This window comes from Choristoneura fumiferana, chromosome 11 (assembly GCF_025370935.1).
Source record: "Choristoneura fumiferana chromosome 11, NRCan_CFum_1, whole genome shotgun sequence".
Lineage (NCBI taxonomy): Eukaryota > Metazoa > Arthropoda > Insecta > Lepidoptera > Tortricidae > Choristoneura > Choristoneura fumiferana.
This window is the reverse complement of record NC_133482.1, coordinates 6,961,833-6,980,149: the sequence shown is the minus strand read 5'-3', so window position 1 is coordinate 6,980,149 and position 18,317 is coordinate 6,961,833. Positions and strand designations below refer to the sequence as shown.

The following is an 18,317-nucleotide window of genomic DNA, read 5'->3' as shown; positions in this document are numbered from 1 at the left end:
TTGTACAAAAGCACAACCAGTTAGTCAAGGCGGAAGACACATAAGACCTGTCACAACCCACGCTGTAACCTGTCAATTACCTACTAACAGATATAAGTTGCAAGACCTGGTAATACAGATAACGCTACACAATTTTCTTAATTTACCATTTAAGTTCAAAATACATCACCTTTACTTTAACATTGCAATTTAACATCACTATAATTGTTACTAGCTTTTGTTCGGCTTCGCAGAGAATTTATTATGTGCGAAGTTCATCCAGAGTCCACGAACCACACATCGGTGACCTCAAACCTGCAGCCATGTCATCTTCGCCACTCTTGCTAATCTTCAGTTTCAATTTTAAACACGCCATCCTGTCTCCGCTTTCTTGGAAGTGACATCTTCCTTTAAAAACAATTCTTCAAAAGAAATGCAGTTTGTTTTATATATGATTCCTGTATATTAGTATAATAAGCTGTTGCCCGCGGAGCCATTTCCTTTCAAACTATTGTTATATCACCCTATACCGAATTTTTATTCGACGGATCCAAACAACAATCAGTCTACTCAGTGTCTGGAATCACCTTGCCCATAACATCTGTCAATACCTATGTATTGAAGATGCGTTGAAACCTAGAACTCACCTTGGAGGCAACCCTAGCGCACAGTTAATGACGTTGCGTCACCCGCGCCATTTACACGTTGCCGAGGCTTACCAAGCGTCTACCAACTCCAAGCCTATACAAATGCTTGAATTGTCAGTGTCATGTATTCCGATTTCCGAACAGGCAAGCATGGCAGACGTGGATCTCAAAGTTGGCTCTTGTTGAGCTTGCACATCTCCCTCATTAGTACCAGTCTCCAAAATGTCCCACAATCCATCATGCATCAATGACATTTTTACTGCGAATTCCAAGAATGGTAATTGCGAGCGCCTTCCAGTTTTTCAATGTTGGCATTAGAGCTTGCGGCATGCATCACTGTCGCTTGCGAGTTCGCGGCAGGCATGTTGCACGAGGTTCCAACACATCATCACCATTAGCAGGCATATCGCTAAAAATATAAATATTTGCGCTTATTATGTTCAGTCAGATGTTAACCTCATCGATCCCGTTTCGTAGAACTGGAATACATAACCTGTGGAGCGCAATCGGCCATCAGATTTTATCTTGATTTTTCAAGAATTTCATGTAAGTATACCCAGTGTCACTCGCGTCATCAAGACGAATCCAATGACGTAGCATTTAACAAAATCGGTTCAGCCGTTGAGTAGTTACGAGAGGACATAGGAATAGACATACATACATACATATGCGTCAAACACATAACCCTCCTTCTTCGCAGTCGGATAAAAGAGGATAAAATTTCTTCGTTAGTCCAATAGCATTCATAATGGTCACTAAAATTTATTTAATATGTACATCCGTACGGCGTGATCTCCAGAGCGACACAAAATCTCCCTATATAATATACTGTAGTCTTTGACACAAAACACGAGCCAACGTGTAAACACGTCGCAGGCGCTTGCCGCAAGTTCCTTTGAACTCGAACGAAACTCAAAGTTCGTGTCGTGCGGTCTCTCTGACACTTACACTATTTAATCGGCGGCAAGCGCTGGCAAGCTCACGCTAGCCTATCTAAACGGGCCGTTTACACGCTTGTGCTGGTGAGAGCTTGCCGAAGCTTGGCAAAAATGTAGGGTGTAATAGAGCGGTAGGCATTGATAGCGGTGGGATCGCCCTGCGTCCATACAAGTGGTGAATCTGTTACGTATTACTTGTATATAATCTGTGACGATACTTCATATTATACGTCTATAGGTTTCCTAAAAATATTATTTTCTTACATTTAATTTTACCATTTTGACAATTTTTGTCGGCATAATTAATTACTACATATTAAGTATTTCTATTCAAAAATTCAGTTTTCTAGCACTGATAGTCTCTAAGCTAAGCCGTGGATGGGCGGACAGACAGACAGACAGACGGATGAACAGACAGACATGGCAAAACTATAAGGGTTCCATTTTGGCCACGGAATTTAAAAATACTTAATTAGCTTTTTGTCGATCATATGGCAACACTGGCCATTTCCTTCCTTCATTCATCGTTCATTCATTTTCCTTCCTTCTTTCATTTCATTTCTGTCAGTCAGTCAGTTGAGTCGAAAGGCGCGTGCGTGTGTTCAAAGAAGTTAGTAAAAAAGTTGCAGCGATACGATAAATTAAAACAAATTACAACTATCTAATTATTAAGTAAGATAAGGAAATTTCGTTCTCAAGTTGTGTTGTGATTTTCTTAGTTCATTTATGGGTTTCATAGAGTGAATCAAAATTATATATATATCAGTACAGTTGTTTCAAGTAATAATTTTTGTGATTCAGGATCGGAATATTGAAAAATGACCAACCACGTGGCAAAGGAAAATGGCCAGACTAAGGAGAGTTCTAAATTTTTTAACCTCAAGGAAATGCCGCACATCGTAAAAGCACTGTAAGTATTCATTGTGATTGTAGTAGATACTTATTTTATAAACCAGTTTAAAGCTGTACTTGTTTATCTTCAATACTCAGTCTTCATCAGAACTTTAACAAAAATGGGTGTACCTCTGAGATATCTATTTTTGCAAAAATGATTGAAACAGGTTATGATATTAAGTTTGTCTGACTTTTTTAAGATGTATGGGTATATCCTGGATTCCTACAAGCCCATCACTTCCACAATCCAGAATTAATATTTGTAAGAGACAAAAATGCCTGTAGAAACTACAGTTCATTTGTATTCCCAGACATCCTGTATCGGAACAGAACATTGAATCACTATACAAAAATTATGTGAATGTCTATTCTTTTTTAAATTCCATAGCTAAAATGGTAAAAACTAAATCCTTATAGTTTAGCCATATCCATCACTGAGTCTGGCTTAGCTCAAAGAAAATTCATTAATTTTTAATTCTTAAGTTACCATTTCTTAATTTCAGTGATAGGAATCAGAAATTCCACAGTGACATTCTACAAGCTATTGGTAACACTCCATTGGTGAAACTTACCAGAATACCTAAGTCTGAAGGGATAAAATGCGAAATGTGTAAGTTTATTCTTTTTCAAGAATATTATAATAGTATATTGTGTCTTAAGGGCGGTAAATACGGAATTACGAATGAGAGTCTATTAGGAGCCCGAAATCGAAAACTGAGGGCTTTAATGAGTCGATGTTCGTAATTCTAGTACCGCCCGTGCGACATACAATGTTTTTCATCACATTTGCGAGTAAAATTGTATATTTGTAAGAGAAAACTAATATTTTTTCAAAAATTGCCAATACTGCTGATTGCGCTCTTGGCAGTGCCAGCTCCCCGCTGCCCTCCCCCCTGCAGCATGTGCATGGCGTGTGTGCGCAGCGCGCGCACGGAGCAGCAGCACACCATGCAGTATCACACTCATTTACCGACCTTGGGCTTCATGACATGAAAATTAGTACGGGCAATGACTCATTTACCGACCACGGGTTTCATGACAAGCACATTAAGGTCGAGGGTTTTATTTGGGGGGTTGCAACCAAGGTAGCCTGCATGTTACGACTCTGTCTACGAGCAAGTGTGATGAAAAAGTATATAACCTCATGCTGCCCAATGTGTAATAGAATGACACAATAAGGTCAAGGTAATTACATATTTGAGCCAATTTAACAAAGTAAATATTGTTTTGTTTTTCTATAGTTACACCACAACAGTTTAACTTTATTTTTGAAGCAATTCAATTAAAATTGCTTTGATATTTTTTTCGAAATGGTAGGCTTGAGGACAATAACTGTGATAAAAAAAATAAGTTCTAAGTGTGTCAAAAACAGTTAAAAACTACATAAATGTATGACTAATTATATTTCCTTGCAGATGCAAAATGCGAGTTTCTGAACCCTGGGGGATCAGTCAAGGATCGCATTGCTCACAGGATGGTGCTGGATGCTGAGGAGCGAGGTGTCTTGAAGCCGGGCAAGTCGGTGATCATTGAACCTACCTCTGGAAACACTGGTATTGGGTTGGCTTTAGCAGCAGCTGTAAAGGGTAAGTTACCAGTTAGTATCAAATGTAACCGGAAAGAATCATTGCCTTATAATCTCTATCTAGCTGTATAATTTAAGTCTTTTGTAGTTGAAAGACGAAAAATGACTTCTATTGTATTGGATGATTATAATCTATTCTATTGTAGGGGTTGGGTACATAAAAGTGTCTTTGTACGGGTGACTAAACATTTATAACTATGTATTTTGTTTTGTGTTTAAAATGATCATCTTTTTGTTCTTGAATGGAATGTTAGGTATATAGTGGTAATTTACCTGTTTAGTTTACTAGCCTTTATTTGGCAGTTGGATTGAAATTCCTTGATTTAACTGAATTCCTATAAATTAAATATCATGGAACACTTGACACCAATTGACATAATCCCAAACTAAGCAAAGCTCGTACTATGGATACTAGGCAACTGATAAACACTTACTTATATCAAAAATACATGCCTAAATACTCATACAAATATTTGCCCCAGCCCGTAATCGAACCCGGAACCTCTAACTTTGTAGTCAGTTTCTCTAACCACTTGGGCATCCGGTTGTCTTGAATTGTCAGTTGTTGAAAATTACATTGTGATTTTCAGTTTCATTACATGAATAACCTGTGTATTATTTCATGGCTCTGGGTTTAGTGGTTGAGATTTTGGTTTGGGTTTTGGATATGTATTATCTTAATACTTAGTGTAATGTTTTCTCAGGATACAGATGCATCATAGTGCTGCCAGAAAAAATGTCAGATGAAAAAGTGAATACATTGTTAGCTCTGGGAGCCGAGATTGTGAGAACCCCCACGGAAGCCCCATCAGAATCCCCTGAGAGTAACATTAGTGTGGCTCATCGCATGGCCACGGAAATTCCTGATGCGGTTGTACTGGACCAGGTGAGCATACATCATTATTCCTATTCTCATTTAAATCCCTCACTAGGGGCAAAGGACACTTTGCTCACTTATCCATTTCAAGCAATTCTTTGCTTAGATTAGATAGGTACTTATCTAACTCACAACTTTTTAACATTGTTACATGTTAGGGAGCAAAATGGCGCTGGGCCTTTTAAGATTTGAGGTGTTTGAGGTAATTTTTTGTCACATCTCATCCTAGTTGCTGTTGTTTTTTGTCTAACCTTTAATAATGAATAGATTATTATCTATGTATATGATATTATACCATGATATCACCTGACGTGACTTGCAAATAATAAACATGCTGATAAAAAATATCTAAACTGCTGCAGGAACAACTACAATATTAACTTGAGTCACTTAATAAGTGTTAAGTTTTAGTGTTAATTTGGGATAGTATCTCTTTCCATTAGTGAAGGAGTTTTTGAAAGTAGTCAAAAAATTCCTGAGATTCACTTCTATATACAAACACACAAGTTTAGTAGGAATAGCCCCTGAAATAATGCTATGTAGAGGTTTTTTATCCTACTTCCGCCCTTGAGACCCTAATCAATTGATGACCTCTTAGACTACATTTTATATATATAGCTAGCTGAAGCAGAAATCCTTTAAACCTAAAAAGTCACTTCATATAGCAAGACAGCATGATTTGACGATTCCAAGCCTAATAATTGTTTCTTATGCGTAGTATAACAACCCATGCAATCCACTGGCACACTATGACGGTACGGCTGAAGAGATTCTATGGTCCCTCGACGATGCTGTGGACATGGTGGTACTGGGCACTGGCACCTCTGGTACAGTGTCCGGAGTGGCGCATAAAGTCAAGGAGCGCTGCCCGCGTTGCGTGGTGGTCGGAGTTGACCCGTACGGCTCGATCCTGGCCCAGCCGGAAGAACTGAATCAAAGCGACGTGCAGACCTATGAAGTAAGTAATTACGAGTACAACTTGTCATATACACCCACCTTCCAAAACTAATAAAAATTCTTCAGTGTGTAAGAATCGCAATGAGATTCTGTTCTTATCTACATAGGCCCAATAAGTTAAATATTGTATAGGTAGTTTTCCATACGTTGTGAATTCATACGTGACTTTCTTGGGAATGTTAGTGCAGTGGTTTCCCCTTGCCTTCTGCACCAGACATTTTAGGAGCTATTTCAACCCCAAGGCCGCTGAAGCCTCCTCCAGCCGGCGGACCGACCAGGTATATGGCCATACTTTCACAACGTAATAGAGAAGCGGCAGCCAGGGAGAACTGGCGTAGAATTGTTCGACGTGCTACGTGACCACGACTGCTCTGCCAAGAGTATCCGACAAAGAAGAAAAAAAAGAAGTTTTCCATAATTAACATTTGTCATAAAACAATTTATTTTTAAAGCAGTACTTACCTATTTATTGTTTTCAAAATCATTTTTACACTAACCTAAGCCGTTCATAATATACTTTATGCCAAAGGTTGTGACAAATGATTTATGAAAAAATCGAAGGCCTGAACTTGTCGGCATGGAAGCACTAGGTGTAATTTATCAAAACTAGTATGAACCAAATCTTATCTAACATGAATAGAGATCAAGGCTTAGTAAGGCTTAATTCTGCATTGGGTATAATTGATTAGGTAATAGGTACCAACTTCAATCCTATACCTATTTCAAACCGAGACTTATGATTTCATGGCATGTTATTGCTAGCTGAGGTAAGTAGCCGCACAGCAACTGCACAGTGTTATAAATCCCGGCACGTGTTGCATGGTTTCCGTTATTAAAACAAATGAGCGACAAAACCGAACATAATGGCTCTGATAAACAATGTTTTGTAAACCGATATGAACCAGTAATATTACGTGACCCCGTATCACCCCGTATTTACATTATTAATAAAAAACATATTTTATGTTTTTACAGTGTGTCACGATTGCACGAATCTTTTATGAAATATTCATACCATACCTATATTGCTTTTGAATCATATTTATTGAGATTTTAAAGTATGTAATCGATTGAATTCGGTGTAATGTAACGCACTTTGCAAGTTCCTTGATAATGTAAAACATGTACGTCTTATTGTCCTGTTAATACAATAAAGAGTTTACAATACAGATCAATACTGACAATGACTTAGTAAAGTAGCTTTATAAGATGAGAGAACCAACAAAAAATGAACTAGGTAGGTACGTAAGATGTATTACAACCATGTGATTCAAGCTACAAGTTTAGAAACGTTGTGTAATTAATTTTGTTATAAGCATGGTTTGTTTATCTTTTCAACACTTATAGCAACTGGCAATCGGTTCACCATTCCAAAGAACACCAACTCTTATACTGGATTGTAACTTACCTATGAGAACAATAATAAAAAATAAAGAAATTGTTTTATTGCAAACTGAACTCTTTTACAGGTGGAAGGCATCGGCTACGACTTCCTACCGAGAACTCTGGACAGGACCGTGATCGACAAATGGGTGAAAACAGACGACGCCGTATCGCTGCCGATGGCTCAGCGACTGATAAAGGAAGAAGGCTTACTTTGCGGTAAACATGCCAATTCTTTCATATGGCGGTATTTAGGGACTTGTCCCACCGCCGAAGATGAACGAGAAGTTTTTACGAAAAAAATCATTTTCTCAAATATGCTATGTAATGTTTATGTTGTGTTCCTTAAAACAGGCTTCAAAATATACTGTTGAGGCCTGCAAGACAACAGTCTTTTGTTTCAATGCAAAACGTCATATATCCACGATAAAGGCCATTCATTATACACGACTTGAAATTAATAATCTGAATTTCTATGGTTCATTTATTAGTTACTGAATAAATTCAAAGGACTATGAATATTCTATATGTAAATATAGAAATATTGCCGACACGTTTTACGTCAAATTAATTTACATAATAAAGCCGTTACATAATGAAGCCGTGGTGGCCTAGTGGTTTGACCTATTGCCTCTCGAGCAGAGGGTCGTGGGTTCAAACCCCGGCTCGCACCTCTGAGTTTTTGAAATTCATGTGCGGAATTACATTTGAAATTTACCACGAGCTTTGCGGTGAAGGAAAACATCGTGAGGAAACCTGCACAAAAATGCGAAGCAATTCAATGGTGCGTGTGAAGTTCCCAATCCGCACTGGGCCCGCGTGGGAACTATGGCCCCCCAAGCCCTCTTGTTCTGAGAGGAGGCCTGTGCCCAGCAGTGGGACGCGTATAAAGGCTGGGATGGAGGGAAAAAAAGTATTGATGTAGCTGATTAAATGGGCTGCATTTCATGTAAGTATATGGCCCTAAAAAGCGAACATAGCACTATAAAAAAAGTTTAGGCGGGAATATTGACAAGTGTCATTGTCTTTTTTTTTGATTGACTGGACTTGGGCTTTAGCCACTTTTGCAAGTAAGTGCCATTGTCATTTTAAGTTTCGTTTAGAAACGTGATACGTGATTTTTTATTTTTGCAGTCAGTTGTATATATATATCTAAGTACATGTTTTAAAGGAATTAGATTTTTTTAGGATTATTTTATCGTTTTAAAAATTCATGTTAGAATCAAATAAACACTTATATAGATGGTAGTTATAATTTGAGTCTGGTACAATTTTAGTTGCCTTATGAATAAAACATTGATTTCTAGTCGATCCCATTAACCCTTGATGAATTACGTCTTGCGTAGATGATCCTGGCCGGATCACCAGAATGTCACTGCCAGATTATTGTATTTTCACCCGATTTACATAAGTGTACCAAATTTCAAGTTAATCCACATGTTGGTCCAAAGTGTATCAAATTTTACTTGCAAGATTTGATCCGCATACACATACGTACATTGCAAGTTAAATAAAAGCTTATAAAAAAGAGTAAAGCTAGAAATTAGTATCTGGTAGCATGGTAAATGGTTGTGTTGCTCTGAAGATGAGCTCTGATTGAGTTCGAAACGCGTCAGTGTAGTGTGATAGCTGGGTTTGGGAGTTCTTACAGTGTGGAGGTGGAGAAACTGCATGAACACACTTTTTTGCATAAACGTAGCTATCACTTACGCGACGTGAGTAAAGTAATTGTTTCAGTTTTAGAAACTAGGGCTTCAAGCTGTAGTTATTGTTCCAGGGGGCAGCAGCGGTTCCGCGATGTGGGGCGCGCTGCAGGCGGCGCGGGAGCTGAAGGAAGGACAAAAGTGCGTGGTGCTGCTGCCTGACAATATCCGCAACTACATGACCAAGTTTATCTCCGACCCGTGGATGGAAGCGCGCCATTTCCAGCCGGTCGTCGACAAGAAAATCTGGTAAAAATCACATTTTCACTTGTCATGCTCGTAAACTTCGTATTTAGGCTGGATCTAGGCGACATAAAATTACTTTTTATGCTCTAGTGCATAAAGTAAAATCTTCGTCTAAGACCGAGCCAATCAGGTGTAAACAGCCGCAAACAAAGAAGTTTCTACATATTTTTTCTTCTACTCTTCTTCTCTTCTTATGGCTCTCCATTACTGGAGGTCTGCCGTCAGCTCTGCGAACTACTTCCGGTCTCTAGCCAAACGAAACAGCGCTTCAACGCTGACTATTCCTGTCCATTCGCGTATGTTGCGAAGCCAGGACTTCTTTCTTCTTCCAGCACGCTTCTTTCTCTCCACTTTGCCCATCATTATTAATTGCAGGAGTTGGTATCGGGTATTTCTAATTACGTGGCCCAAGTATCCAACTTTACGTAATTTGATGGCTTTTAATAGTTCTCGGGTTTTTCCGGCGCGCTGTAATATAGTCTCGTTGGTAACTATAATATATATATTTAAATATTTTTTAATTTATATAAAACAAAAATCAATCAAAATGGATCAATAAACCTAAAAAAATCCACTGTTGCTGTTTCATGTCCTCACCATCGAAGTGAAAAGCAGAGTGTAATACTCGAGCATTAAACCCATTTTCCCCTCTACTTGTCTATCCACCTATATGAACGTCTCGGGTAAAATGGCTCGTTTTATGCTCTCGTTGTACAATCTACTATTTTCACTTGTCATGCTCGTAAACTTCGTATTTTATTTCAATATCCGCAACTACATGACCAAGTTTATCTCCGACCCGTGGATGGAAGCGCGCCATTTCCAGCCGGTCGTCGACAAGAAACTGGTAAAAATCACATTTTCACTTGTCATGCTCGTAAACTTCGTATTTAGGCTGGATCTAGGCGACATAAAATTACTTTTTATGCTCTAGTGCATAAAATAAAATCTTCGTCTAAGTCAAGGCAATCAGGTGTTAACAGACCAAAAAAAAATTTTTTTTTTATATAATTTTTAATTTATATAAAATATAATTACATAGTAATGCATGAAAAATAAAAGGTACCTAGTTATAGGTAGTCATTCACGAGGACACGTGCCGTGGTTCTTATTACAATGTCATTAATATTTAAATTTGTCAAAATCACGCGTCTTCATGGATGGCACTAGGTATAGTGACCAATTGTTTCCACTGTTGCTATTTCATCTTCTCGCAATCAAAGTGAAAAGTAGTGTAGAACTCTAGCGTTAAACCCATTTTCCCGTTGACGTGTGTATCCACCTTCGCCGTACCGGCTCGGTTGGCTATATATGAACGTCTCGGATAAAATGGCTCGTTTTATATCTACTTTTTATCTCACTGCGTCGGAAGGAGGGTTTTTTTTGTTAACCCGCCTTAAGGATCAAAGACACTAGGTCCTCGCTTTTATTTACTTGATTTTAGTTACAAAATATATAGGAGGACGCCTGGAAAGGGAGGGCCCAGACAGTGCCGGACCCTCACTGGCTAAAAAACCCAGCTGCACGTCCCAAACTTCCTGGAGCTTATTACGGGGAGGAGAGGGTTGGAGGGGTTTTCGGAAGAATTTTATTATCCAGGCTAGATGCGCGCCGTTTTCTTGCTTATCGTTCTACCTGTATAGGTATATTTTCTACCAGAGGTTCGTATTGTTAATATATTCGGAAGCGCGATTGAATTCACCACTTTTTCCTGTAAAAAGGTATACGATAAAAGTAGGAGGTAGTAAATGTGAGCGCGCGCCATTATGCGATAGAATGCACACACCGACAATTGAGAAAACGGTGCAAATACTATTGCTGGGCCTCCTGAGTTGAATCAATGTTAATCGCGAACAATGATAGAGCGCACCTGTCGAGTGACCGTAGAACACAACGCTCCGAATATCGTATCGCTATTTGTGTACCGAAACTGCGAAGATGAGGTTGGCATTTTTGTCTGCAGCTTTCCTCTAAATCAAAACAAACGCGGCTGTGGTAATGGTAATGGTAACAACCAATCACATGCTCACTTTTGTGTTGTACACTTTTTTGACCTAATTTACTTAATTAACATTGTATCATGTTTTTTTTCGGGCCTCAATCTGCTTTAAGATAAGGTTTGTTATTACAATTTTGAAGTTTTTTCGTGCTAATGATTACGAAACATTATACTATACAAGTGTTTGCCCGCGACTTCGCTTGGTCCTAAGGTAAGGTTTTAAACTACCTGCATACCAAATATCATCGAAATCTCTAAACAGTCACTTTCGCATTTATAATACCTATTAGTATGAAAGTTTGAATGTTGTAATAATGTTAATTGTTGACTAGACAAAACTATATTTTCGCTTGAACTCGACATCTAACAAACTACGAAAGTCTGAATATATAAATATGTAGGTTATTTTAGTCATCAAAATGACTATCAACAGGTAACTCTTAAAAGGATAAATTAAGATTGGCGAAGCCAAAAAAATAAAATTTTACTTGTTTATCATCACATTTAATAGTTTCCGAGTGATAACGCCCAGAGCAGTTTAAAATAACATTAATGCCCTATGCATAGATAAGTAATTCAAAATATTTACCATAATATTCTGATTGAAGAATTTAATCTATTGAATTGTATCACAATTATAGCTTATCTTTGCATCATTTAACCTTATTTGGCTTCAGTACAATAATCATGTACGCTTACGTTACTGGGTAGTTCGATGCATATTTATGCTTGATCAGAAGTGAAAATGAGGAATTCTAACTGCCTATATGTCCTGTTATGTGAAATAAAACAAAACATTTAATTAAAATGACCTTCACTGCAAGAGAAAAGGCGTTTAAACTATTCAGGTATGTTAGAGCGAGTTAGATAGAAGAGACCATTTTCTTTGCACATTTTGAAGTCAGTAAGGGTCTAGTAACAATTGGACTGCATTATGCAATAACGACCTAAGCGACAAAATCGAAGAAAAAAGTTATGAATGCAGGTCGATTCTAAGCATGAGAAACTATGTACTCAACTATTTTCCGTTACAAAAATGATTTCTACTGCCTTATTATAAGGGGTAGAATCAAGCGACACATCAAAATTTGTATGAACCTAAGCAAACATTCGTTATGTTGAAAAGAATTATGCGACAAAGTTACTTTTACAAAATAAATAAACAGACATTTATAATCTCAATAACGAATGAAGCGCCCAAAAGTTGTCGATAATTCTTTTGGTTTTACCGTTCTCGTTATTTTAAAAACGCAATATCGAATTAACATGGACATTAGACATAACTTTCGTCTTGTCCATGTTCATTTTCAGGCCAACTCAGTTAGATATTACTGCAACACCCTTACTGGGTTGTACTAATGTAACATGTATGTACTGTGCAATTTCATTAAATAAATAAATAAATGAGGTCAGCGAGCATACTGAGGTCCTCCATGGTCTCAGCCATGACTACAATATCGTCGGCGAACCGAAGGTGAGTGAAGTACTCGCCATTAATGTTGATGCCTCGTACTTTCAAGTCCAGAACCTTAAAAGCATCCTCCAATGCAGCGATCTACAGTTTCGGAGAGATCACATCTTGTCTAACTCCCCGCTGCAAAGGAATAGCTGATTTTCGTATTGGGCCCTTGGCAAAAGTTATTCAGTATGATCGTCTTTATCGCTTTTTCATATTTCTGTTTACCTATTAATCACTGTGTATTTTTATTTTGGCTTAAACAACATTTCGCTTTTGTAAAATTTGCGGATATCAATTTTTCGTTTACAAATCATACATTTAACAGTATTTATTTGACTTACATTAAAAAAGTGTATTGAATATTTGGATATAATCTTATTCTGTTTTATATTCCATTTAAACAAAAAGCATTAAAGAATCAAGCGACATTCTGTTATAGTACGTTATTACTAAATGTAGCCTGACAAGATTTAGTGCTATAAGAATTAAGGAAAAAACGTAAATAATTTAAAAACTTAAATACATATCGCAATTTTATTTTAACTTGTAATTATTATGACGCTTCTACAACTGTACAGTAAAAATTGTACTTTTAACTCTGCACTTCGCAACTGCTTTAAATTTAAAATTTTACAAACTCATTTCTCGCTCAACTCATTGTCGCTTGATCGCTTATTGCATAACGCTGTCCAATTTCATGAATGCTAAAATAAAGTTCATTTATGAATAACTCATAAAAAGTTACCTGTCGTTTTTTTTTCGCAGATTACGAAACAAAAATCAGATTGAAATCAAATCTATTTACAATATGAATGCCATATGATAACTCTGCTTATTGTGTCTCGACGAACAGTTGTTCGGTTGACTGAAACAAAAAGAAAACAATCTTCAAATGTAAATTTCTGGACTACTTCCGAAACGAATAATAGGCGTAAACGAATAAATTATACCAAAACGTTGCTCAGCCAAAAGAAAATCTGCCAATAGTTTTCTGCGAAACGAAAATCTGCGTAATGAAACTCTGCGAAACGACAGGTCACCATTTACTGAATACAAAAAAATACCAATCAAGATGACAAGTCAAGATGGGAACTACGGCGCAAGACCTCTCATTCTGAGAGAAGGTCTGAGCTCTGCAGTGGGGCGTAGTTATATAGATAGGCGAGATGTGTGTACCTTAGCGACCAAGTTTGTAATAGAATTTCATGACCTAATTTATAATGCAGAAAAAAAGGAATTTATCAGTTGTTTCTAATTTCCCAGGTGGTGGGATACGCCGGTGAGCGAAGAGCTCGCGGCGCCGGTGGGTAGCGTGCCGCTCGGCAGCTCGCCGGCGCAGGCGCTGGCAGCGCTCGCGCCCGCGGCGCCGCTGCTGACCGTGCTCGCTGACGACGGGTTACTACCAAATCCATTTTTTTAGGCTTAGATTTTTAAATCCCGTCTTATTACCGTTCTACTTTTACTTCCTGCAAAAGCGCCACGGTAATTAATTAGACTAAATGGACAGCGCTAGAAAAAGGATGGTAGTCATTCTCAATCTATCCATATGTGAACTTAATTCTAATTATCGTGTCACTATTGTCACTAAGTGAAATAATGGTGTTCAGGGCGGGTAAAAAAAACCTACTCTTTTCCCACTGTCACTCTTTGTGGAACTCCCTTGGCGCAGGTAAAGCAGTTAAAAATTTGGTTCACTGGGTCTCTGAGGACCTGTGTGAGGACTTGGACATGGAGAGGGAACGCAGGGCGCTGGCTGTCCGCTGTAACATGCTGGCTCGGAGGTTTTCACGATTTAGTGAGCAAGTTAAGGTTACGCTTTTTAAAGCATATTGCCAGGCATTTTACACGTGCAGCCTCGGGATCGGCTATACAAGGACATACAGCGCACTGCGAGTGCAGTAGAACAATGCGTACAGGGTGGAGTTTGGGCTGCCGGCTGCCGCGATACGCTAGAGACAATAGGTGGTTTTCAGGCGATTTTAAGAAAGCGATCCGTCTCGCTGCTGAGCCACTGGCGCGCATGCTCCAGCACCACCATCCTCGGCATGCTGGCCGACCGGTGGGACACCGTGGCTTAAGCTTTTTGTACAGCTGCACTGCCCCTCCTCTTAGGTACTAAATGATTGTTTTTCTTTTTTTCTATTTCTATTATAATATATTGTGTTTTGTGAAGACTGAACCTAGGATTAAGTATATTCACTGTTACTAACCCGCTATGGATTATATCCGAAATAAATAATAATAATTCTTATTATTATAATTGCGAAAATAAAGCGTTACACCAAGGGTAATAATCATTATTATAATTGCGAAAATAAAGCGGAACGGTAATTGGTAAGACTGGTACACAGATGAATGAGAATGGCCGAGTCGCGCTCTTTTTGTTTCGTTTTTCGTAGTTTATACGATAGATGCACGATAGAGCACAACAACAACGACTTCTTCGGGCAACATTTTCACGCGGACTGGCGTGTGGACAGGAGGTCATACCGTTAACAAAGTTTCCAGCAGCTTTGTGCCAGTTCAACTGTTGCTCAACAAATTTTTACCATGAATATGGGGCTTAAGTATCACGGAATTTTACTTAATTCCCCTGGGATGTGTTAATCCAAAGATCCAGTTAACTACATACCAAAATTCATCCAAATCCGTCCAGCCGTATTAAAAAAATGCCAAGGTCTCAATTATTTGTATGGAAACTTCATTTTTTGTTACCGAAATTCTGTAGTTTGTGGTAACAAAAATGGAAGTTTAATTGAGACGTTTTGATAAATTATCATTCAACAACCTACCTGGCGGCAATTTTTTTTTGCGAGTCTGAGTCCGAAATGAAATTGTCTTTTAAATACCTAAATGCTCTTCAGCGTGAAAGAAATTTTAACAAAACACGCACTCACTCACAAGCTATCGTATTTCATAGGATTATCTCTCCGACCGCGATACGCGCGACCGGTGATCGACGAACTTTTTGTATTCATTGCGTTGCGTGTGCTGCAGTGTCCGACCAAAAGTAGTATTTGCAATAGAAACCGAATTTCGGTTTGTTTCAGTTTCAGCTAAAACCTTTATTTGAGATCTATACTTGTTTTCACTTGTGTTCATTTTAGCTTTAGGTAAATTGGTTGCTCGGTAGCTCTTGCAAAAGACTTACATACACTTTGCCACTTTTTTAAACATGAGACCGCTTGGCGCTTGGCACTAAACCGCTGTCGATCCGTTATTAATTTGATGAATGATGCCTTCTTTATTTAACATCTGCTTCCAAACTTCACTATGAACTCATTCTAAAGAAAAAAAACGTTAATGACGTCTTTTAGGCTAAAATGTCAGTGACATGTTATTTGGCAAAAATGACAAAATTTTCAGTATTTATTTAAACGTTTTTATCTAATGTTTTTCCTGATTATTTGTATAATAGTATACATCTACGTCGTTATTATTTTCCTGGACCAATTAACACGTGAATAAAAAAATCCAACCGTCTGCGCCGCAAGAGTACACGCTGCTAAGTAAAGCGTGTTTTGACAACTCCGAACCACCTGTTGGCACTATGAGAGGGTCTGAGATATTCTCAATCGATGCTAACTTCTTAATGATGTCCTCGCATTTCGGCATGTGTAATTGTGAGCAGTGATACTTATACGTAATGTTATACGAAGATAAACTTTTTGCTTGTATTTAGAGGATAATTCTGGAAGTACTAAACAGATTTTAAAAATTATTTCATTAATTGAAAACTCCGCTATTCCTGAACCTGCCATAACGTTGCCTCAAAAGTACTAATATTATACATGTTTCAAATATTGCAGATCCATAGCTGGTGTGTTCACGGCTGACAACGCAAGGAGAAGACTGGCTAACTTATCTGGCTCAACCTCAGAAGACCTTGAAAAGTTTATAGTCAAGAAGTTTTACAAAGTAGACCTTGCAGAGAACCCCACTCTAGGACTGGTGTCTCGGATACTCGATATTGCACCTTTCGTAGTAGTTGTTAAAAAAAAGGTAAGCAAAGACTCTTGGCGTTACCACTCCATTAAGGAATCGCTTGCATGTCAAGCTACCTACCCTGCTAGAATACGTAAAGACATTTAGACAAAAAACCGGCCAACAGCGAGTCGGACTCGCGCACCGAGGGTTTAGTACAAAGTTGTAGGTATGTCGAAATATAAGCTTCAAACGGCCGTATTTCTAAAAAACCAGTTGCTTCTAAGCGAAATGTACAGTATTCATTTTATTTTTATTATTTGTTGTAGCGACATTACCTACACATTATGTACATATAAAATTAATTTGTATATCTGTTACGGTCCTTGAAATACAACCTTGTGACAAACAGAAAATACGGACAGTGTGGTCGTTAGTAAGATTAAAAATGAATTACGTTATCAAAGCAGTTATACTGTTCCCAAAGCATGTTATCCAAGCGCTCGAATCTAACACCGACGCGACAACCGGGTACCCTTGTGGTTATAAAACCTGACTATGAGGTCCTGGATCCCAGTATGGGGCAGATATTTGTATGAATAATATGAATGTTTGTTCTTGGGACTTGGATGTTTAATATGTATTTATCTATATAAGCATGTTTATCGGTTGCCTAGTACCCATAGTACAAGTTTTTCGTATTGGTGTCAACTTTACTGGCGCATATATTATTTATTTATTATTTTATATACTCAGCGGCACAAAATTTGGCCCACTTCATACAAAATTACCTGTAACTGCATACATTTGAGGGCCAGATATTTTGCCGCTCAGTATATTTAAATGAACGAAAACACCTAATTGTCATATTTTAATTACAGATACAGTCTCAAATGTTCAGAAAGCTGTCGGAGTAATAACATCTAGCGACCTACTTGGGCATATCTCTAAGGCGCAGTATAAAAATGGTACTAATTAAACTCAAAATTGAGTCGCAACTGAGTTCAGACATCGCGCTATCCACTGATCGCTCTTTAAAGTCTTAAAATAGCGTTTGACATCACAATAAATAGTTTTAAGTACAATACCATATTGTATCACAACATACTCCGTCATTTGAACCGTTGGTTATAAGCTATTTAGACTATTATACGTGCGATCAGTTAATGACGCGACAAATCATCCATTTCTCTAAGTGAATGTAATAAAAAAAATCCTCTCCAAGGACGTTACGTAAAAGTGTCCAAGAAACTTAAAAATGTGCTTCCTTAAATTATTGTATTTTACATGTCAATGGGACATAATCAGATCAGTGGTTAGATTTTATAAAAAAATAATTAATCATTCTGTATTACGTAAGTCAATGACATGATATAGTGATGTTGTATTTAAAAGTATGGGAACCGGGGAGGTAGTAACTTGTCGTATGAAATCAGCTTTACGATGCATTAGAGTTTTTATAGCGTACAGTGACTAATAACAAATGATTTCTATGTAATGTGACTGTGTTTTATTTGATGCTTGGCCTGATGAGAACCAAAAACGGAACCCTTATAGTTTCGCCATGTCTGTATGTCTGTCCGTCCGCGGCTTTGCTCAGGGACTATCAATACTAGAAAGCTGTAATTTTGCACGAACTATGCCGTGCCGTAAACTATGCCGACAAAATGGTACAATAACAAGTTTTTTTTTTAAACATTTTTTTAGAGTACCTCCCATAGACGTA

At 38.0% G+C, this 18,317-nt stretch overlaps 1 protein-coding gene across 1 annotated transcript; it reads left to right on the top strand.

Moving 5' to 3' along the window:
• Positions 1-2,108: 2,108 nt before the first annotated feature.
• Positions 2,109-18,089, top strand: Cbs (Cystathionine beta-synthase). Its single transcript, XM_074094279.1, has 11 exons — positions 2,109-2,236; positions 2,366-2,474; positions 2,962-3,068; positions 3,874-4,044; positions 4,748-4,929; positions 5,639-5,878; positions 7,347-7,479; positions 9,038-9,212; positions 13,931-14,062; positions 16,477-16,666; positions 17,472-18,089. Exons 2-11 carry the CDS (start codon positions 2,383-2,385, stop codon positions 17,568-17,570), a joined length of 1,521 nt encoding a protein of 506 aa, XP_073950380.1. The 5' UTR covers positions 2,109-2,236; positions 2,366-2,382; the 3' UTR covers positions 17,571-18,089.
• Positions 18,090-18,317: the final 228 nt, after the last annotated feature.

Excerpts from the sequence above, each read along its gene's own strand:
- Cbs (XM_074094279.1), top strand. The coding sequence starts at position 2,383 with ATGACCAACCACGTGGCAAAGGAAAATGGCCAGACTAAGGAGAGTTCT. Across the intron at positions 7,480-9,037 it reads GGAAGAAGGCTTACTTTGCG|GGGGCAGCAGCGGTTCCGCG; the intron begins GTAAACATGCCA and ends TTATTGTTCCAG. Across the intron at positions 9,213-13,930 it reads GTCGTCGACAAGAAAATCTG|GTGGTGGGATACGCCGGTGA; the intron begins GTAAAAATCACA and ends CTAATTTCCCAG.